Raw genomic sequence first — 24,198 nt, 5'->3', positions numbered from 1 at the left:
GAGAGCATGAGAGAGAGAGCATGAGAGAGAGCATGAGAGAGAGCATGAGAGAGAGCATGAGAGAGAGCATGAGAGAGAGCATGAGAGAGAGCAAAATAACGGAGATGGAGGAGGAAAAATAAATGGATGAGGAGGGATGGGAGAGTAAATTAACAAGAAGTATGTCTCTGTGCATTGTTGGGGCTGTACAGATCCCAGTGGTGGGAGGAAGAAAGGAAAGCAGAGGAAGAGGTATACAAGGATGGAGGGAGGAAAGAGAGGACGGGATGGCGGGGGAGTGGAGGGGACAGGAAAAGAGAAAGGTTGAGAAGGGGTGAGTGAAGAGAGAGGGAGGAGAGTGAAACTGGCATATGAGAGGTACTGTAGCATGGAGAGGTTGGTAGTTTGGCATGCTTTCAGGACTGTATGTATGTGTGTGTGTGTGTGTGTGTGTGTGTGTGTGTGTGTGAGAAAAAGAGAGAGAGATAGAGTTAGAGCGAGAGAGAGTTAGAGCGAGAGAGCGTAAGAGCGAGAGAGAGTAAGAGCGAGAGAGAGTAAGAGCGAGAGAGAGTAAGAGCGAGATGACCGATCTGTGTGAAAGAGTGGAGGAGGGGGAGAGTAGAATGGGTACAAAAGACAGATGTGAGCTGAGCTTAGATCGTCCTCCAGAAAACATCTCTAGGGCTCCTTCTTGAAATATCTCTTTCTCTCTGTTTCTGGTTTTCAAATCTTCACTCCCTCTCCCAAACACTCTTTATTTTCCATGTAACTCTTATCTTAGCCTCTGATGTCCCCCCCTTGTCCTTTGTCCCAGTGATGTCTCTGTTGTACACTATGTGAGGATAGGTGGGGCTGTAAACTGGGTTATAATGGCTGGCAAACAGACCAACACACAGGGGGGCCTGAATCACTGGGTGTAAATATTCAGTCAGATCCACAACCCTGCATAGTGTGGGACCAGGGAGGAGACCCTGTACCCACATTACACTGATTACACATACATTACTGCTACAGCACATACAGTACCTGCTTCTTACGAGTGTAGACACACTCACCTGCAAATGAAGGCTTATACAATCTTTACATTGCAGGTCCTTTATACAATCTTTACATTGCAGGTCCTTTATAAATATGAAATTACACATGAATAGCAGTAAAATCTGCAGTCTACGGTGTTGGGTTCTAACTTGAAATGTTGAAATATCCTGAGACATATTAACCATATTAGAACTGGGTGTATGGAAATCTACTGCGTGAGAAAGGGGAGTGCAGAAAGTTGTGCAGCCAACTGCTTAAGGTGTTTCCACATATTCTATGTTTTGAAACACATTTAATCCCAAATAAGGTATTATAAATGAAACACTAAAAGGATGGGGGGTATTATAAATGAAACACTAAAAGGATGGGGGGTATTATAAATGAAACACTAAAAGGATGAGGAACTTTGACAAAGTGATTCTAAGAGACCACATTCACAGAAGATTGTAGCCAGCTGTCAATCAGCGACATCAATCACCCACTTCTCTTTCGTATCGTCTGAGATCCCTAAAGATTGGAAAGCTGCCGCGGTCATCCCTCTCTTCAAAGGGGGAGACACTCTAGACCCAAACTGTTTAGAGACCTATATCTATCCTGCCTCTCTAAAGGTCTTCGAAAGCAAAGTTAAACAGATCACCGACCATTTCGAATCCCACCGTACCTTCTCCGCTATGCAATCTGGTTTCAGAGCTGGTCATGGGTGCACCTCAGCCACGCTCAAGGTCCTAAACGATATCATAACTGCCATCGATAAAAGACAGTACTGTGCAACTGTCTTCATTGACCTGGCCAAGGCTTTCGACTCTGTCAATCACCACATTCTTATCGGCAGACTCGACAGCCTTGGTTTCTCAAATGACTGCCTCGCCTGGTTCACCAACTACTTCTCAGATAGAGTTCAGTGTGTCAAATCGGAGGGCCTGTTGTCCGGACCTCTGGCAGTCTATGGGGGTGCCACAGGGTTCAATTCTCGGGCCGACTCTCTTCTCTGTATGTATCAATGAGGTCGCTCTTGCTGCTGGTGATTCTCTGATCCACTTGGCAGACGACACAATTCTGTATACTTCTGGCCCCTTCTTCGGACACTGTGTTAACAAACCTCCAGACAAGCTTCAATGCCGTACAACTCTCCTTCCGTGGCCTCCAACTGCTCCTAAATGCTAGTAAAACTAAATGCATGCTCTTCAACCGGTCGTTACCCACACCTGCCCACCCGACTAGCATCACTATTCTGGACGGTTCTGACTTACAATATGTGGACAACTACAAATACCTAGGTGTCTGGTTAGACTGTAAACTCTCCTTCCAGACTCACATTAAGCATCTCCAATCCAAAATTAAATCTAGAATTGGCTTCCTATTTCGCAACAAAGCCTCCTTCACTCATGCTGCCAAACATACCCTCGTAAAACTGACTATCCTGCCGATCCTTGACTTCGGCGATGTCATTTACAAAATAGCCTCCAACACCCTACTCAGACTACATCCAATTTGCTATCACAGTGCCATCCGTTTTGTCACCAAAGCCCCATATTCTACCCACCACTGCAACCTGTACGCTCTCGTTGGCTGGCTCTCGCTTCATATTCGTCGCCAAACCCACTGGCTCCAGGTCATCTATAAGTATTTTCTAGGTAAAGCCCGCCTTAGCTCACTGGTCACCATAACAGCACCCACCCATAGCACGCGCTCCAGCAGGTATATTTCACTGGTCACCCCCAAAGCCAACTCCTCTATGGCCGCCTTTCCTTCCAGTTCTCTGCTGCCAATGACTGGAACGAATTGCAAAAATCACTGAAGCTGGAGACATATCTCCCTCACTAACTTTATAATTCGTGAATCATTGCATTAATCAAGTCTGCAACACTATGTGCAATATGGTTTAGATGAGAAGGTCCTGTATAGTTTGAATTGCTATCCTCATTTTGTTTGTCCATATACTATGACATTAACAGTATGCTAATAGCTACACTCACACATGAAGCAGGAATGTGGCTTTGGCCACACCACATCAAAGGCTTGTGTAAATAGAAAAAGTTGTCAATCTGATAGATACGCCATACCATCTGGTTTGCACTTAGTGCACCTCCAGGCTGTGTAAGGGCTATTTGACCAAGAAGGAGAGTGATGGAGTGCAGCATCAGATGACCTAGCCTCCACAATCACCCGACCTCAACCCAATTGAGATGGTTTGGATGAGTTGGACCGCAGAGTGAAGGAAAAGCAGCCAAGAAGTGCTCAGCATATGTGGGAACTCCAAGACTGTTGGAAAAGCATTCCAGGCGACTACCTCATGAAGCTGGTTGAGAGAATGCCAAGAGTGTGCATATCTGTCAAGGCAAAGAGTGGCTACTTAAAGAGTTTGCCGTTAGTTAGCACCTCCACAAACTATTATGCTGGGTGTGCGCCAGCTCATTTTTATCTACTTTGAAGAATCTAAAATATATTTTTATTTCTTTAACACTTTTTTAGTTACTAAATGATTCCATGCATGTTATTTTATAGTTTTGATGTCTTCACTATTATTCTACAATGTAGAAAATAGTAAAAATAAAGAAACCCTTGAATGAGTAGGTGTATCCAAACTTTTGACTGGTACTGTATATGTTTTACCGTTTAGAAATAAAATCACTTCAGGCACCCAAGTAGCGCAGCGGTCTAAGGCACTGCATCTCAGCGCAAGAGCATCACTACAATCCCTGGTTCGGATCCAGGTTGTATCACATCCGGCCGTGATTGGGAGTCCCATAGGGCGGCGCACAATTGGCCCAGCGTAGTCCGGGTTGGGCTGTCATTGTCACGGTTGTCGTAGGAAGGAGCGGACCAAAGTGCAGCGTGTGTGTCGTTCCACATTTTATTTTCACTGTGAAACTATGCAATACATATAAATAAACTGAATAACAAAACAACAAACCGTGACGCAGAGGTGAAACATACACTAACTCAAAAGACCATCTCCCACAAACCCAGGTGGTAAAAACCCCTACTTAAGTATGATCTCCAATTAGAGACAACGAGGACCAGCTGCCTCTAATTGGAGATCATCCCAAACAAAACCCAACATAGAAATACAAAACTAGAACCTGACAACATAGAAAAACCAAACTAGAAAACCCCCGTCACACCCTGACCTACTCTACCATAGAAAATAACAGCTAAGGTCAGGACGTGACAGTAATTGTAAATAAGAATTTGTTCTTAACTGACTTGCCTAGTTAAATAAAGGTCAAATAAAAATTTGAAGGTGTCATAAGTATTTTGACAAATTCACTTACAGTGCATTCCTAAAGTATTTAGACCCCTTGACTTTTTCCAAATGTTGTTACGTTACAGCCTTATTCTAAAATTGATTAAATTGTTTTTCCCCCCCCCTCAATCAATCTACACACAATACCCCATAATGACAAAGCAAAAACAGGTTTTTAGAATTTATTAGAAATAAACTGAAATATGACATTTACATAAGTATTCAGACCCTTTACTCAGTACTTTGTTGAAGCACGTTTTGCAGTGATTACAGCCTTGAGTCTTCTTGGGGTATGATGCTACAAGCTTGGCACACCTGTATTTGAGGAGTTTCTCCCATTCTTCTCTGCAGATCCACTCAAGCTCTGTAAGGTTGCACAGCTATTTTCAGATCTCTCCAGAGATGTTCGATCAGGTTCAAGTCCGGGCTCTGGCTGGGCCACTCAAGGACATTCAGAGACTTGTCCCGAAGCCACTCTTGGCTGTGTGTTTAGAGTCATTGTCTTGTTAGAAGGTGAACCTTTGCTCTGGAGCAGGTTTTTAATCAAGGATCTCTCTGTACTTTCCTCTGTTCATATTTCCCTCGATCCTGACTAGTCTCCCAGTCCCTGCCGCTGAAAAACATACCTACAGCATGATGCTGCCACCACCATGCTTCACCGTAGGGATGGTGCCAGGTTTCCTCCAGACGTGACGTTTGACATTAGGCCAAAGAGTTCAATCTTGGTTTCATCAGACCAGAGAATCTTGCTTCTTAGAGTCCTTTAAGTGCCTTTTGGCAAACTCCAAGTGGGCTGTCATGTGCCTTTGGCTTCCGTCTGGCCACTCTACCATAAAGGCCTGATTGGTGCAGTGCTGCAGAGATGGTTGTCCTTCTGGTAGTTTCTCCCATATTCACAGGGGACCTCTGAAGCTCGGTCAGAATGACCATTGAGTTCTTGGTCACCTCCTTGACAAAGGCCCTTCTCTCCCGATTGCTCAGTTTGGCCGGGCAGCCAGCTCTAGGAAGAGTTTTGGTGGTTCCAAACTTCTTCCATTTAAGAGTGATGAGGCCACTGTGTTCTTGGGGACCTTCAATGCTGCAGACATTTTTGGTACCCTTCCCCAGATCTGTGCCTCGACACAATCCTGTCTCAGAGCTCTACGGACAATTCCTTTGACCTCATGGCCTGGTTTTTGCTCTAACATGCCTGTCAACTGTGGGACCTTACATAGACAGGTGTGTGCCTTTCCAAATCATGTCCAATTAATTGAATTTACCACAGGTGGACTCCAATCAAGATGTAGAAACATCTCAAGGACGTTCAATGGAAACAGGATGCACCCGAGCTCAATTTCGAGTTTCGTAGCAAAGGGTCTGAATACTTATTAAAAACACATACCTTATTTACATTTGTAATAAATTAGCAAAAAAAATTAAACCTGTTTTCACTTTGTTGTTATGGGGTATTGTGTGTTGATTGATGAGGAAAGAAACAAATTTAATCAATTTTAGAATAAGGCTGTAATGTAACAAAATGTGGAAAAAGTCAAGGAGTCTGAATACTTGACCAATGCACTGTATATGTGTATTAAGGTAGTCAAAAGTTTAGTGTTTGGTCCCATATTCCCAGCAAACAATGGTTACATCAAGCTTGTTACGACACACTTGTTGGATGCATTTGCTGTTTGTTTTGGTTGGGTTTCAGATCATTTTCTGCCCAATAGAAATTAATGGTAAATGTATTGTGCCAATTTGGAGTCACTTTTATTCTAAATAAGAATAGAATATTTGTTTTTCCGACCACTTCTACATTAATGTGGATGCTACCATGATTACGGATAATCAGAAATGAATCATGAATAATGATGAAAAGAAAGTTAGAGGCACAAAGGCCACACCCCCAATACAACGTTTTTGGAGGGCATGATATTTATGCCTCTGTACCTTTCTCACTCATCATTATTCACAATTCATTCCATGAAACATTCACTTCTATTGGGTACAACATAATATGAAACAAAAGCAAAACCAACAATTAATTTGTCCAAATACTTCTGAAATAGGGACCTCTGAATCTCAAAGTCTTCTCACCAGTCATTCATGCTTCTCTCATTATTTAACTTGAACTACTTTCCCTTCCACAGTGCAGAGCTGCTGAAAACATTGTGCTCAAGCTGGGCTGGCTGGCTGGGCGGGCTGGCTGGGCGGGCTGGCTGGGCTGAGCTGGCTGGCTGGGCGGGCTGGCTGGGCTGAGCGCATTCTCCCTGCATTGATTCAGAGGCCAAAACATAAAGCAGGGGCAGCTCTTTAATGGACATTTACCAGATGGCAACCAAAGGAAAAGTCAGTTTTTCTTTGTGTCTTAGGGCTCCAGCTGATCACAGCACTCTAAAAAAATGTGTGTGTGTGTTCTTTGTGCACTTCACTTGAAAGACTCTCTCCGACAGGTGTGATCACACAAGTGTTACCCACCATCACACACTGGGGTTATTTTTAGAGACGGAGGAAGCAAAAGAGAAGGAAAAGTGTTTTTTTCACCTATTTCAAGTGTTAATGAGGCTGTGTGTGTGTGTGTGTGTGTGTGTGTGTGTGTGTGTGTGTGTGTGTTCTCCTGAACATTAATAAAAATTATATGAAAATTAAGGCAACTCGTTTTCAAATTAACAGATGTGGAATATTCACTACCGTAAATTGTCACCATTACCATTCCATGTCCTTACTGTGAATAAACCAACACAACAAAACTGAGCTTGATTGGCTAAATACAACATTAGCAGAATATTAAAAGACACATTGGTTAGACACAAAACCACGATGAAACAGTGTTACCAAGCTTCTAAAAGCAGCTCTGAAAGCCTTAACAGTACATCAACAGTGCCCTCTTGTGGGTATAGAGTCCATGCATGGAACGCCGAGGGAAATGGTCCATCACACTGCATGTGGAGAGAGATGGTGCCCACACACAAACACAAATAGGAGTACTGCTCATTATGAGTACTGCTCATGCCAAAGACATTAAACACCCCTGCAGTCACGGAAATCTCCAACGTCACAATGATTCTGACTCATAACCATTCAGTCCATAACAGTGGCTGAGAAAAGTGGGACATGTTCTATAAGAGGGGAAAGCACATAATGTATAACAGAACGGGTCATTTTCACATCCAAATAAAACATTTGAAACATTGAGAATAAATCAGTTTTCGTTGCTTTTTAAATGTTAGAGTAGAGTGTGTGTAGATCCTATTATTTGACTATTTCTTTATGGTTTAAGTTTTTGTTCATTGAAGGTGATGTTTCCAACTAGTCGGCTAGGTTATTCCTGCTTCCACATTGCAGCTGCAGCCATTATACAAAACACATTCCCACACTTCATAAACTGAATCTGTGACAACCCATACATGGTCCTGTGTGGACAGGACACATCAATATTAGGTTACAAGACGCACCACACACCCCAATCACATGACACCGGCTGTCCAATAGCAGTACATCCAAAGCCATCAGAGGGGCATGGAGGGGCCTTTGTATTTCCTCCTCCATTGGTCTGGATAACTGTTTATGTTAATGTGGCCTTTACAACCCCAAAGCTGAGTTCTCTGCTACACCTGATTACTTATACACACAGTGGATTATTTCCTAAAAGCATGTCAGTGTTCTGACAATGGCATTTCCATGCATCTTTTGTATCAACAGAGTGCTGAGAGAAACTGACCTGTATAAGCGCTATTGATGTTGAAATTCAGATATAAGAGACGGAAGGAGGTATCTAATAAATATCTATGACTTTCAGGGGAGAGAGAGATGTTATAGCCTGCATAATAGGGTAGGTAGTGGATGAAAGGAGGCAGAAGAAAGACAGAAAATTAATCCAGCTGATTGGTTTCCATGGAAACGGGCTGATGAGGTGTGAGTCTAAATAAAAGAGCAGGTCCTGGCTCAGTCTAAATCACTGTGTCTGTGACACACCGCTGGGGAGGGGACAGGGGAGCTAAAATGGTTGGGTCTCAGTCAGACCACACTGTCACATCTTCTGCACTCACTCACTGCTACCTCACATATTGCACATTATGATTCCACACATCCCACTACAACTGTACTGAATACCACAAGGTATATAGCACTTATATATATATATATATATATATACACATACACACACACACACACACACACACACACACACACACACACACACACACACACACACACACACACTGCTCAAAAAAATTAAGGGAACACTAAAATAACACATCCTAGATCTGAATGAATGAAATAATCTTATTAATTACTTTTTTCTTTACATAGTTGAATGTGCTGACAACAAAATCACACAAAAATAATCAATGGAAATCCAATTTATCAACCCATGGAGGTCTGGATTTGGAGTCACACTCAAAATTAAAGTGGAAAACCACACTACAGGCTGATGCAACTTTGATGTAATGTCCTTAAAACAAGTCAAAATGAGGCTCAGTAGTGTGTGTGGCCTCCACGTGCCTGTATGACCTCCCTACAATGCCTGGGCATGCTCCTGATGAGGTGGCGGATGGTCTCCTGAGGGATCTCCTCCCAGACCTGGACTAAAGCATCCGCCAACTCCTGGACAGTCTGTGGTGCAACGTGGCGTTGGTGGATGGAGCGAGACATGATGTCCCAGATGTGCTCAATTGGATTCAGGTCTGGGGAATGGGCAGGCCAGTCCATAGCATCAATGCCTTCCTCTTGCAGGAACTGCTGACACACTCCAGCCACATGAGGTCTAGCATTGTCTTGCATTAGGAGGAACCCAGGGACAACCGCACCAGCATATGGTCTCACAAGGGGTCTGAGGATCTCATCTCGGTACCTAATGGCAGTCAGGCTACCTCTGGCGAGCACATGGAGGGCTGTGCGGCCCCCCAAAGAAATGCCACCCCACACCATGACTGACCCACCGCCAAACCGGTCATGCTGGAGGATGTTTCAGGCAGCAGAACGTTCTCCACGGCGTCTCCAGACTCTGTCACGTCTGTCACATGTGCTCAGTGTGAACCTGCTTTCATCTGTGAAGAGCACAGGGCGCCAGTGGCGAATTTGCCAATCTTGGTGTTCTCTGGCAAATGCCAAACGTCCTGCACGGTGTTGGGCTGTAAGCACAACCCCCACCTGTGGACGTCGGGCCCTCATACCACCCTCATGGAGTCTGTTTCTGACCGTTTGAGCAGACACATGCACATTTGTGGCCTGCTGGAGGTCATTTTGCAGGGCTCTGGCAGTGCTCCTCCTGCTCCTCCTTGCACAAAGGCGGAGGTAGCGGTCCTGCTGCTGGGTTGTTGCCCTCCTACGGCCTCCTCCACGTCTCCTGATGTACTGGCCTGTCTCCTGGTAGCGCCTCAATGCTCTGGACACTACGCTGACAGACACAGCAAACTTTCTTGCCACAGCTCGCATTGATTTGCCATCCTGGATGAGCTGCACTACCTGAGCCACTTGTGTGGGTTGTAGACTCCGTCTCATGCTACCACTAGAGTGAAAGCACCGCCAGCATTCAAAAGTGACCAAAACATCAGCCAGGAAGCATAGGAACTGAGAAGTGGTCTGTGGTCACCACCTGCAGAACCACTCCTTTATTGGGGGTGTCTTGCTAATTGCCTATAATTTCCACCTGTTGTCTATTCCATTTGCACAACAGCATGTGACATTTATTGTCAATCAGTGTTGCTTCCTAAGTGGACAGTTTGATTTCACAGAAGTGTGATTGACTTGGAGTTACATTGTGTTGTTTAAGTGTTCCCTTTATTTTTTTGAGCAGTAATATATATATATATATATATATATATATATATATCACTTCGTTCCTCATTCAATTCTTTTCACCTTCCATGTCATACATCACACCTCACATATAGACCTCCATATTTCACATGACACAGAACACCTTGTACCTCAAATATCACCTCACATTAAATATGTGTGAGGGATGGCAAAGCGGAGTAAGGGAGTGCTTTTATTGTGGACCATAATCTAGCAGCAAAGAGACCTTCAATACCCTCTGAGTAATGTAGCTCCCACAGCAATATGGGACCCTGTCCTGTGTGTGCGTGCGTATGTGTGTGTGTGCACCTGTCGTCTGTATGTGAGTCTGTGTCTGTGCGCGTGTGTGTGCCTGACAGTGTGTGCAGAGCATCCAGTACCTATACAAAACACAGTTAGCTGTGATATCACTAAATACTTCAATGGATCAGATGCAAAGACTCATATAAACAGGAAGCAGAGATCACATATTGTAGCAGTGTGAAGACAGGAAACGCCATCTGAACAGATTACATAGTATAACAACTATTTTATACCCACTTTATCCACGTTACTCAGTCTCAGCCATGGCAGAGAGACCGTGGCAGTGTGGTGGATGTGTGTTGAGCTGACAATATTTACAACATTTTCCACTGAAGCTAAAGATGAGAAAGTGTTCCCTGGCGGCTGGACAGCAGACAACAGCCAATTGAGGTCAAGTAGTAGAATGAATGGAGCTCATTGAGCTCTGAGAGGAGCGGAGGGGGGTGAGAAACTAAATATGAGGAAGGTTAAGGGATACGGAAATTCCCCATAAAGAGATATCATCAACCAGCATGAAGAGGCCCTACTGGACCCATGAGGAGCCAGAGGGTATTTCATCAGCTCCTCCCAGTAGTGTCATTTTAGCCAATCAGGAAAAGGAAGACATGGCAACTCACCTCAACAAACAAGAAGCAGGGAACGATGGAGCTGCTGCTCTTCAAACCCGGCTTCTCCTCCTCCGCCGCCATCATTCTCTCGTTCTCTCTCTCCTGTCCTCTCTCCAGCACTCGCTCTCCTCACGCCTGTGAAGGAAAGAGCGTTCCAGGTCAGTAAGAGTTGTCTTGATCTAAAAGGCAGCTCGAGGCCAAGTTCAAAGTATATTATTAAGTTTAATCCTATGACAGGAATGTAGCGTTGGATGGAACAATGGGTCTTGATGTTCTTATAAAGAATAAAATTTTTGTTTACATGTTACCTCTGTGGCCATGACACAAAGTGCAAAGACCCCCCCCACCCACACACTCCCACTCTCCCCGACACACACAAAGAAACAACTAAATAGCATAAAATAAGCCTATCAGTGTGCAGTAATGAGCCTCTCCCTCAGTCCTGATGAGTCAGTGCTGAAATGAAAATACAGATTGTGTCTAACACGGAATGCCACTATAATGAATGGAACCTTTATGGAGTTAGAATAAACATAAATCCAGCCAATGCACAACATGGAAATAGCATATCTTAATGACGCATGCTACAAAGTAGTCTTAGATGAGAAATATGCTCTTGACATTTGCATAATCACATCTATACTGAATTAGATTATATTCCAACCAAGGCACAACTCTCTGTCTGCATGTCTTATTCAATGTCATGTCTACACGCTTTACACGGCAGGTACGGGTGCTCTCGAGCGGCTAGATGTTCTTTACCGGTCGGGCCATCAGATTTGCCACCAATGCTCCTTATAGGACATAGCACTCTATTATAGCACTCTATACTCCTGTAAACTGGTCATCTCTATATACCCAACGCAAGACCCACTGGTTGATGCTTATTTATAAAATCCACTTAGGCCTCACTCCCCCCTATCTGAGATATCTACTGCAGCCCTCATACTCCACCCGTTCTGCCGGTCACATTCTGTTAAAGGTCCACAAAGCACACTCATCCCTGGGTCGCTCCTCTTTTCAGTTCACTGCAGCTAGTGACTGGAATGAGCTGCAACAAACACTCAAACTGGACAGTTTTGTCTCAATCTCTTCATTCAAAGACTCAATCATTGACACTCTTACTGACAGTTGTGGCTGCTTTGCGTGATGTATTGTTGTCTCTACCTTCTTGCCCTTTGTGCTGTTGTCTGTGCCCAATAATGTTTGTACCATGTTTTGTGCTGCTACCATGTTGTGTTGCTACCATGTTCTTGTCATGTTGTGTTGCTTCCATGGTGTGTTGTCGCCTTGCTATGTTGTTGTCTTAGGTATCTCTTTATGTAGTGTTGCGTTGTCTCTCTTGTCTTTGTGTGTGTTTTGTCCTATAGTTATATATTTGTATTTTTTATCCCAGCCCCCGTCCCTGCAGGAGGCCTTTTGGTAGAATAAGAATTTGTTCTTAACTGACTTGCCTAGTTAAATAAAAGTGAAGTAAAATAAAAAATACACTGTATCCCCAGCAGAATTAGCTTGAGAGGAAGAATACAACATGCTAGCCTTTTCGTTTCAAGGCAAGGCTAAAGGACAGACAGAAACAATGCAAACTGGACATGGTGCTCAGTCAGTGAGGAGTCTCCTGAGCTGGGACCTGAGGTTTTCCCTGACTACAGGAAAAACTACAGGCCCTAGTCATAGGCTATTGCTAGTCAGGTGAAACTCAGGTCCCTTCTTACGACCATCCAACCTCTGAAGTGTACCAGAACTCCTCCTGAAGAGATCCTATAGCTTGGATCTGGTCTGTGAGACAGTCAGTCTGGCAGGATGTCAGAGAATAGGCTGTGAGGATGAATAAGGAATGAGACTGGGCTCTTAGAAGCAGATAGAACAACGCGAAGCAGGGCTGCTTTTAGAAATCTTTCTCTCTCTCTCAAACATCTTGTAGCTGTGACTGAACAAGCTAAGGCCCCAGGTAAGGGAAAAATCACCCAGGGTATTTTGATGAACCTGCTCTACTGATCCCAGCAGTAGATGGGCAGTGTAATGCAGCCTGAGTGGACGGCCAGGTATCTAAAGTCCCTAAGATCAGGATGTCAGGAGGGAGCAGCAGGTCAGAACACAGGTGTTGCTGTTTGAGATGGGACAGTGTCTGTCAAAGAGAAAGCCTTTGTGTCCACATGTGCTACATACCGAATAGACAAGATGTAGTATTTTGTAGAAACCTTATGGGTGGGCAGGGAGAGGGAGGAGAAGGAGATTTGTTGAGGAAGATAAAAGTAGGACACCAGGGGCAATTTTACCCAGAGATAGGAGAGAGAGTGTTGTTTGTTAGCATATGCCTGCCTGCGCATGTGTCTGCGTGTGTGTGTGTGTGTGTGTGTGTGTGTGTGTGTGTGTGTGTGTGTGAGTCCAGCTGGATTTGATCTGAAAGGGAGGCAGGGTGACAGGAGTCCTGATCTTGTTGGCTTGCCATCAGTCAGAGAGCACAGCCAGCCTGTCGTCACTGAGACACTGCAGCCCACACACACACACACACACACACACACACACAAGTGAGTGAAATTGAGGGAAGAGAGGAAAATACCAGGGAAAGAGAGAGGGAGGAAAAAGAAAAAGAATGAGAGAAGGGGGTTAGGAGGAAAGGACAAGTGAAGGGAATGAAAGGATGTTAATATGAATAGACAAGCGACTAGTTAGCTGACACAGAGGAGGAGGAGGACTATACAATATCCTGCTGGTCTGAATCCACAGTCTTAGGAGAGGAGCCCAGGAAACCATATGTCCACTCTCCTCCCTCAGACACACACACACGAACATGCACGCGTGCGACACACACACACACACACACACACACACACACACACACACACACACACACACACACACACACACACACACACACACACACACACACACACACACACACACACACACACACACACACACACACACACACACACACACACACACACACACACACGTACAGACACACACCGCCTGGGGACACAAAGGCTAATTGGACACTACAATCTGGATCACGGCTGCCTTCACATCCAGCTATTTCTACCACATACTGAGAGATACTACACACAGATATATTACAACTGCGCAGATATATTTAATCTACAACGATGTATATTGTAATATTCTATATGAACATAAAAGAGCAAAGTACAATGTACAGTGCCTTCAGAAAGTATTCATAGCCCTTGACTTATTCCACATTGTTGTTACCCATCTACACAATACCCCATAATGACAAAGTGAAAACATTTTAGCAAATTTACTGAAAATGAAAAATCTCATTTACATCAGTATTCACACTCCCGAGTCAATACATTTTAGAATGACCTTTTGGCAGCGATTATAGCGGTGAGTCTTTCTGGGTAAGTCTAAGAGTTTTGCATACCTGGATTGTACAATATTTGCACATTACTCTTTTAAAAATTATTCAAGCTCTGTCAAGTTGGTCGTTGTTCATTGCTAGACAGCCCTTTTCCAGTCTTGTCATAGACGTTCAAGCCTATTTAAGTCAAAACTGTAACTAGGCTACTCAGGAACATTCAATATGGTCTTGGTAAGCAACTCCAGTGAATATTGTCCAGCTGAAAGGTGAATTTGTCTCCCAGTAGTCTATCAGAAGACTGAACCAGGTTTTCCTGTAGGATCTATTCCATTACTTTTTATCCAAAAAAACTGCCTAGTTCTTGCCGTTGACAGGCATACCCATAATATGATGCAGTCACCACCATGCTTGAAAATATGAAGTGAACTGTTGTGTTGAATTTGCCCCAAGCATAACGCTTCGTATTCTCTACATAATGTTTTTATTTAGCAGTTTTACTTTAGTACCTTATTGCAAACAGGATGCATGTTTTGGAATATTTTTACTCCGTACAATATCATTTAGGTTAGTATTGAGGAGTAAATACAATCTTGTTGATCCATCCTCAGTTTACTCCTATCACAGCCTTTAAACTCTGTAACTGTTTAAAAGTCACCATTTGCCTCATGGTGAAATCCCTGAATGGTTTCCTTCCTCTCCAGCTACTGAGTTAGGATGGATGCCTGTATCTTTGTAGTGACTGGGTGTTTTGATACACCATCCAAAGTGTAATTAATAACTTCACCATGCACAAAGGGATATTTAATGTCTGCTGTTTTTTACCCATCTACCAATAGGTGCCCTTTACGAGGCATTGGAAAAGCTCCTTGGTCTTTGTAGTTGAATCTGTGTTTTAAATTCACTGCTCGACTGAGGGACCTTACAGATACATGTATATGTGGGGTACAGAGATGAGGTGGTCATTAAAACATAATGTTAAACAATATTATTGCACACAGAGTAAGTCCATGCAACTTATGTGACTTGTTGAGCAAATGTATACTCCTTAACTTATTTAGGCTTACCATAACAAAAGAGGTTGAATAGGTTGGCTCGAGATATTTCAGCTTTTCATTTTTAATGAATTTGTAAAACATTGACATTATGGGGTATTGTGTGCAGGCCAGTGACAAAACAAATCTTCATTTAATCCATTTTAAATTCAGACTGTCACATAATAAAATGTGGAAAAAGTCAAAGGGTGTGAATACTTTCTGAAGGGCACTGCATATGGCAGTCTGGTTGATCCTTTCATCCTTAAAATGTAGCCATCCCCCTGACACAGTTCTACTCAGAGAGGTACAAGGTAGTATATTCAATGTGTTTGTACAGTCCAATGCAGCATTTACATGGCAATGTCTGCTTCTTTCTTTCACCCTGTGTGTGGCTATCCTGTGCTGCTGAATACTCTCCTATAACCAATCACATTCAAAGAGATCAGTCCAAGTCCCTTTAAATCACTGTACTGTTGTCTTGGTGCATTTCCAAGGTGTGTGTAGTTAGCATGCAGGATGGTAGTATGTTGAGTGTGTGTGCCTTGCTCGACAGACATGTTTCACTCAAACCAGACCACATGCTGAATCTGCAGATATCCTGTGTGCAGAATGCATGAACACACACACACACACACACACACACACACACACACACACACACACACACACACACGGTAATAACCCCCCCCGCCAGAGAGACAATCCCACTTCACGCTATTAATAGGGCGGTGGAGGGTGTAGGTAGGGTGGGGGGGAGACCCTAATAGGATTTCAGAACGCTAGGTTATTAGAGCCTCCCTTTGGGGAATACCACGGTGAAACACTCCTCACCTCCAAATAAACACCAAAACACTCTCACTGCCTCTGCATCAGACCACAATCTGAACCATTGACATAAAGCGCAATGCTAACATGCTAATGCTCCTCATACTGCAACCCATGCAGACAGAGGAGAGGGAAACAGACGGAGGAGAGGAAAACCCATCACCCCCCTCTTACCTTAGACACCTCGCTGCTGCCTAGCTCCTCTGTTGCCGTGGCACCAGATTCCTACGCGGAGGCCATGTCAGATGAGGGAAAGTGCTGTGAAAATCTCCCCACCCAGCTGCATCTCTATCAATTCTCTTCTTCTTCTCTCCTCCTGCTCCAGAGTGAAGCGTGGTACTGGAGATCCTCAGACAGACACACGCGCACGGAGATAAAGCGCGCTAGCGACCTCCCAGCCCTCCTCACACACTCGACACACTCCCCCTCTAATTAGCCACTTCAAATAAGCAGCCTGGGCTAATCAATTAAGTGTCGGGAATTACTGCATGTGCTGCGTTGTCTTCCAATACACACCGAGAGGCAGGGTGTGTGGAAGATTGCGTATCCGTGTGTGAGTAAGAGAGAGGGATGTGTGGTATCTGTGCCGCTAGAGAGAAGCTCATTTGTATTCAAAACTTGTTTCCTTCCATCCCTCTCTCTCTCTGTCCTCCCTCTCCCTCGCATTGAATGAGGGAGGGAGGGGATGTAAAACCCAAACAGAGTGGTGTGTGAGAGAGAGAGAGGGATTGAGGGAGGGGGAGCTCAGGTGTGCCTCTGTGTCGGGCTGCAGCCTGCCTGCCTCAGGGCACACAATCCAATGAATACATGGCTATTGATCTAGTGCTGGTGCAGGTTTAATACTGCAGGTCAGGACTGATAGGGGCTGGTTGCCTGCCTGCCACTGTTAAACAGGACAGGGTCAACAGCCAGAGGGGAACTGTTATAGTGGAAGGGAGAATCAGTGTGTGTAGAGAGTGAGAGAGAGAGAGAGAGAGAGAGAGAGAAAGAGCGACACAATTAGACCCAACCAAATCATGAGAAAACAAAAAGATAATTACTTGACACATTGGAAACTAAGCTGCACTTCCTACTCTCCTGCCAAATGTATGACCATATTAGAGACCCATATTTCCCTCAGATTACACAGATCCACAAAGAATTCGAAAACAAACCAAATTTTGATAAACTCCCATATCTATTGGGTGAAATACCACAGTGTGCCGTCACAGCAGCAAGATTTGTGACCTGTTGCCACACATATACATATCCAAGATGGCGTAGCAGTCAGACGTCTTTGTCCTGTCGTGTCCCTTGTATATATCTTTTTACATCTTTTTCTTCGCAATATCTTTTAAAAATATTTTCCTAAACCTCAACTTCTAAATATTCTCCTGCAACCCGCCTCACCCAATGTGGCGTGGATCTGTTTTTTTCTAAAGCATTTCTATTTACTTCAGATCTGGAATCCCTCAACTGAAGCTAGCCAGCTAACTACCTACCAGCTATCAGTCAGCAAACCATTGCTAGCGGTCATCAGCTAACCTTTAGCTCAGAAAGCTCTCGCCAGTTCGAACAACGTGACTCAAACCAGAGCATAATGGACCTATTATTATTTTTTATTTTTTTCCCCCCCATATCCCCGGATTCCTACCGCAAACTCGGAGCATTTTCATCTGGATCTTCGCAACTAGCTAACCGCAATCCCGGGTGACTACTCCTGGCTAGCGTTTCCATCCCGGAGCAAGCACCAATTAGCCTGAAGCTAGCCCGGCCAGGGCTCCTGTGCTACCACCGAAGCCCACTCCTGGGCTACAATATCCGGACCCCTTCTACTGCCGGTACGGGGCACGGAACCCTGCCGATCCTCTACGACTGGAATACCGACATAATCTGCCCGAGGATTCCAACAGGCCCCTCAGGCGCGACGTCCGCTGAAGGCCCATTCTGCTAACCGCGGCCTACTAGCTACCTAGAGCTACTTGGAACCCTACTAATTCCACGAGTGGTCTATCGACATCACTGCACGAAGAGGCAAAAACAGACTTACCCCCATCGCAACGTCCCCCAAAGGCTAACTTGCTAGCCCCGGGCTGTTAACGGCTAGCTTGCTTGCCCCGGTCTGCTAACTGCTAGCTTGCCAGCCCCGGTCTCTAACTGCTAGCCCCGGTCTGCCAACTGCTTGCTTGCTAACCCGGTCTGCTAACTGCTAGCTTGCCAGCCCCGGTCTGCTAACTGCTAGCTTGTTTAGCCCCGGCCTACTAACTGTTAGCTTGTTAGTATCGGCCTGCTAACTGTCTGAATCGCCGTGTCCCCAGTCAGCCCAACCACTCACTGGACCCATATGTTCACTTGGCTACGCATGCCTCTCTCTAATATCAATATGCCCCGTCCATTACTGTCCCGGTTAGTGATTACTGTCTTATTTCACTGTAGAGCCTCTAGCCCTGCTCAATATGCCTTAACCAACCATGTTGTTCCACCTCCTACATATGCGATGACATCACCTGGTTTAAACGTCTCTAGAGACTTTATCTCTCTCATCATTACTCAATGCCTAGGTTTACATTTTACATTTTTACATTTTAGTCATTTAGCAGACGCTCTTATCCAGAGCGACTTACAGTAGTGAATGCATACATTTCAATTCATACTATTTTTTTTTTTTTTTTTTTGTACTGGCCCCCCGTGGGAATCGAACCCACAACCCTGGCGTTGCAAACACCATGCTCTACCAACTGAGCCACAGGGAGGTTTATCTCCAATGTACTCATATCTTACCTTACCTTTGTCTGTACACTATGCCTTGAATCTATGCTATCGTGCCCAGAAACCTGCTCCTTTTACTCTCTGTTCCGAACGGCCAGTTCGTATAGCCTTTAGCCGTACCCTTATCCTACTTCTCCTCTGATCCTCTGGTGATGTGGAGGTTAATCCAGGTCCTGCAGTGCCTAGCTCCACTCCCACTCCCCAGGTGCTTTCATTTGTTGACTTCTGTAACCGTAAAAGCCTTGGTTTCATGCATGTTAACATTAGAAGCCTACTCCCTAAGTTTGTTTTACTCACTGCTTTAGTATACTCTGCCAACCCGGACGTCTTAGCCATGTCTGAATCCTGGCTTAGGAAAACCACCAAAAACCCTGATATCTCCATCGCTAACTATAACATTTACCGCCAAGATAGAACTGCCAAAGGGGGCGGTGTTGCAATCTACTGCAAAGATAGCCTGCAGAGTTCTGTATTACTATCCAAGTCTGTACCCAAACAATTCGAGCTTCTACTTCTAAAAATGCACCTTTCCAGAAACAAGTCTCTCACTGTTGCCGCTAGCTTCAACCTCCCTCTGCCCCCAGCTGTGCCCTCGATACCATATGTGAATTGATTGCCCCCCATCTATCTTCTGAGCTAGGTGATCTAAACTGGGACATGCTTAACACCCCGGCCATCCTACAATCTAAGCTTGATGCTCTCAATCTCACACAAATTATTAATAATAATAATAAACCTACCAGGTACAACCCCAAATCCGTAAACACATAGATGTCATCCTAACTAACTCGCCCTCCAAATACACCTCTGCTGTTTTCAATCAAGATCTCAGCGATCACTGCCTCATTGCCTGCATCCGTAATGGGTCAAGGCTTTCGATTCTGTCAATCACCACATTCTTATTGGCAGACTCGACAGCCTTGGTTTCTCAAATGATTGCCTCGCCTGGTTTACCAACTACTTCTCTGATAGAGTTCAGTGTGTCAAAGGGCCAGAGGTACGGCCTGTTGTCCGGACCTCTGGCAGTCTCTATGGGTGTGCCGCAGGGTTCAATTCTCGGACCGACTCTCTTCTCTGTATACATCAATGATGTTGCTCTTGCTGCTGGTGATTCTCTGATCCACCTCTACGCAGATGACACCATTCTGTATACTTCTGGCCCCTCTTTGGACACTGTGTTAACTAACCTTCAGACGAGCTTCAATGCCATACAACTCTCCTTCCATGGCCTCCAACTGCTCTTAAACGCAAGTAAAACTAAATGCATGCTATTCAAGCGATCACTGCCCGCACCTGCTCACCCGTCCAGCATCACTACTCTGGACGGCTTTGACTTAGAATACGTGGACAACTACAAATACCTGGGTGTCTGGTTAGACTGTAAACTCTCCTTCCAGACTCACATTAAGCATCTCCAATCCAAAATTAAATCTAGAATCGGCTTCCTATATCGCAACAAAGCATCTTTCACTCATGCTGCCAAACATACCCTCGTAAACCTGACCATCCTACAGATCCTCGACTTCGGTGATGTCATCTATAAAATAACCTCCAACACTCTACTCAACAGACTGGATGCAGTCTATCACAGTGCCATCCGTTTTGTCACCAAAGCCCCATACACTACCCACCATTGCGACCTGTACGCTCTCGTTGGTTGGCCCCCACTTCATACTCGTCGCCAAACCCACTGGCTACAGGTTATCTACAAGTCTGCTAGGTAAAGCCCCGCCTTATCTCAGCTCACTGGTCACCATAGCAGCACCCACTCGTAGCACGTGCTCCAGCAGGTATATCTCACTGGTCATCCCCATCTTTCCTGCCAATTCTCTGCTGCCAATGACTGGAACGAACTGCAAAAATCTCTGAAGCTTGAGACTCATATCTACCTCACTAGCTTTAAGCACCAGCTGTCAGAGCAGCTCACAGATCACTGCACATGTACATAGCCCATCTGTAAACAGCCCATCTATCTACCTACCTCATCCCCATACTGTATTTATTTATTTATCTTGCTCCTTTGCACCCCAGTATCTCTACTTGCACATTCATCTTCTGCACATCTACCATTCCAGTGTTTAATTGCTATATTGTAATTACTTCGCCACCATGGCCTATTTATTGCCTTCACCTACCTCATTTGCACTCACTGTATATAGACTTTTTGTTTTCTTTTGTTCTACTGTATTATTGGCTGTATGTTTTGTTTATTCCATGTGTAACTCTGTGTTGTTGTATGTGTCGAATTGCTATGCTTTATCTTGGCCAGGTCGCAGTTGAAAATGAGAGCTTGTTCTCAACTAGCCTTCCTGGTTAAATAAAGGTGAAATAAAATAAAAATAAAAAAAATGAAAAGGGCAACCAGTGAAGAACAAACACCATTGTAAATACAACCCATATTTATGTTTATTTATTTTCCCTTTTGCACATAATGACATTTGAAATGTCTTTATTCTTTTGGAACTTTTGTGAGTGTGTCACGCCCTGACCTTAGAGATCCTTTTTATTCTCTATTTTGGTTAGGTCAGGGTGTGACTAGGGTGGGTACTGTCACGTCCTGACCAGTAAAAGAGGTTGTCTGTTATTGTAGTTTGGTTAGGGCGTGGCAGGGGGTGTTTGTTTAGAGTGTTTCGGGGTTTGTTGGGCTATGTTCTTATTTAAGAGGGGTGTTTGTTTAGAGTGTTTCAGGGTTTGTTGGGCTATGTTCTTATTTAAGAGGGGTGTTTGTTTAGAGTGTTTCGGGGTTTGTTGGGCTATGTTCTTGTTAGTTCTAGTATGTCTATTTCTATGTGGTGTTTATTGGGCGTCGTAATCCCTACGACGCCCGTGACAGGTACTCTAGTTTAGGTATTTCTATGTTGGCCTGATAGACAGCTGCCTCTGATTGGGAACCCTATCGTTGTCTCTGATTGGGGATCATATTTAGGCAGTCTTTTCCCACCTGTTGATTGTGGGATGTTGCTATTGCATTGCGCCGTATTTAGCCCTGCAGAACGTTATGTTCGGTTTTTGTATTTTGTTGGTGTTCATCAAATAAAGTAAGATGTACGCTTACCACGCTGCACCTTGGTCTCCTTCTTCAGATGAACGTAACAGAAGATCCCACCAAAACCGGACCAAGCAGCGTGGCCAAGATGAGTGGACTTGGGAGGAAATTATGAATGGAGAAGGGCCCTGGACGCGGATTGGGGAGTATCGCTGTTCAAGGGAGCAGATGGAGGCAGCAAGAGAGGAACGGTGACGATACGAGGAATTAGTGCAACAACGGAAGCCCGAGAGGCAGCTCCCCCCCCATTTTTTGGGGCACACGGGGAGATTGGCGGAGTCAGGGTTTAGACCTGAGCCAACTCCTGTGCTTACCGTGGGGACCGTGTGACCGGTCAGGCACCGTGTTATGCGGTGATGCGCACTGTGTCTCCAGTGTTGTGTGCCCCCCCCCCCCCCCCCACGCTGCATCTTGGTCTCCTTCTTCAGACGAGCGTAACAGAGTGTAATGTTTACTGTTAAACAATAACAATTATTTCACTTTTGTTTATTATCTATTTCCCTTGCTTTGGCAATATAAACATATTTTTCCCATGCCAATAAAGTCCTCAAATTGAGGGGGGTTGACATACATGTTCTTGCCAAATCTTATCATATTAACAATATCAATGACACGCTCTGATATTCTTGATGGGGGCAGTCTGTCCTATTATTAATGTGTGTGTAACATTCCAGGGGAAGGGACTGTGGGCTCAGGCTATTGATGAAAGTACGTGTCAAACTTTGCTATGTGATCATACTGTGAAGATCTGGGGCTCACAGTTTCACCGCATGAAGAATATCCTCATTCAGTAGCCAGCGGGATTTTAGTGCAGCCGCAGTCAGCTCACATCTGAATCATGGTACACATGTCTTCAAAATAGACCCCATTATACCAAGGTAGCTATGCCCCCCCAGTTCTGTCTAGTTTCAAAACCCCACCTTCTCACACATGCTCAGTAGCACTTTGAAACAGATTTTAAATAACATTTTAAACATTGATTGGCCAGTAGTGAGAATAATTTTTTATTTAACTGGGCAAGTCAGTTAAGAACAAATTCTTATTTACAATGGCGGCCTACCCCAGCCAAAACCAAACAACGCTGGGCTAATTGTGCACCGCCCTATGGAACTCCCAATCATGGCCGGTTATGATACAGCCTGGAATCGAACCAGGGTCTGTAGTGACGCCTCTGGCACTGAGAGCCCGAATCCCTTGTGGCCAGAAAAGCTCTTGAGTTTTAGTGGGAGTGTTTATATGAGGACCTCTAAGTGCTCCCCATTCCACCCTGAGGTGTTAAATGAATCAGCAGGTCAACCACGGTTAACTCCACAATGACTCACTCACCTTCATTAATATAGCATTACCACTGAGAGGCTGATAGGCATTAGCCACATTAGCTAAACACACAGTGCTCTCTGTATAGTATCTGACCTATACACATACAGTATATAAATATGTACCTACAGCATAAATCAACACAGCCACAGGGGGTAACCCCTCTCGGCAAGCATAAAGCAATGCAAGACTGTTTATACTTCTATTTGTAGTTGTGCACGACCTGTATTCAAAAAATTATCATAATTGTGTTAACATTTTTGTTTTTATTATTGTTTTTAAACTCTGCATCGTTAGGAACGGCTTGTAAGCATGTGATAAATATAATCAAATTTGATTTAATCATAGCCATAGTAGGTCAGTCAATGGTCAAATATAAATGGGGACGATCATGTGGAAGCTAGGGCTGTACTAAAAGAGTAGTTGCCCAGCTCTATAGCCCCTGCCCTAGCCTTAACACCAGACCCAGCTCCCCCCTCACTACCACTCAGGCGCTGAGCATGCATTGCTGTTCTGGTTCGGTGGGATTGTCAGAGTGGGGATGAGATACGGCTACGGCATTGTGGAAATGAGGAATCTGCCCATTATTAGGCCGTTATGGTTTACAGCACATTGGATGTCTGTCCCATGGGTCTCCTCCCCTTCCCTGCCCTGCTCTGCCCGGTGAGAACATAACTGACTGATCAATACAGACAGAGGAGGAATAGGGAGAAGAGGAGGGAGGGATAGAGGGCGGTAAGGAGAGAGGGAGGTGGAGGGGGCCGGGTATTCTCACTGTGGGAGATGTGGATGTGTGGTTACCGTGGTAACCCCGCCTCTACGCTGCACACCGAGACACAAAAAGACAAACCCAAACCCAACATGGGTGGACTTCATGGGATGTACACATACATTTACACATGCATGCACTTTGCACAAACATACACCAAATTAATAGAATATTCATATAT

General features: G+C 44.7%; 1 protein-coding gene across 3 annotated transcripts in view; it reads right to left on the bottom strand.

Annotated features, from left to right (window-relative positions):
- LOC106607084 (phospholipid phosphatase-related protein type 5) overlaps nucleotides 1–16,787 on the bottom strand; it is a 67,796-nt gene extending 51,009 nt beyond the window's left edge. For 2 of the 3 annotated variants that reach the window (XM_014203676.3, XM_014203677.3), the window contains exons 1-2: nucleotides 16,312–16,787; nucleotides 10,963–11,088 (exon numbers count right to left, since the gene is read on the bottom strand). In XM_014203676.3, the coding sequence (XP_014059151.1) occupies nucleotides 10,963–11,037 (75 nt within the window). In that variant the 5' untranslated portion in view covers nucleotides 11,038–11,088; nucleotides 16,312–16,787. The remainder of the gene's footprint in view (nucleotides 1–10,962; nucleotides 11,089–16,311) is intronic. The other variant, XM_014203675.3, reaches the window with a different exon arrangement.
- Nucleotides 16,788–24,198: the final 7,411 nt, after the last annotated feature.

Source organism: Salmo salar, chromosome 06 (genome assembly GCF_965601325.2).
Source record: "Salmo salar chromosome 06, fSalSal1, whole genome shotgun sequence".
Lineage (NCBI taxonomy): Eukaryota > Metazoa > Chordata > Actinopteri > Salmoniformes > Salmonidae > Salmo > Salmo salar.
This window is presented reverse-complemented; position numbering and strand designations above follow the sequence as displayed.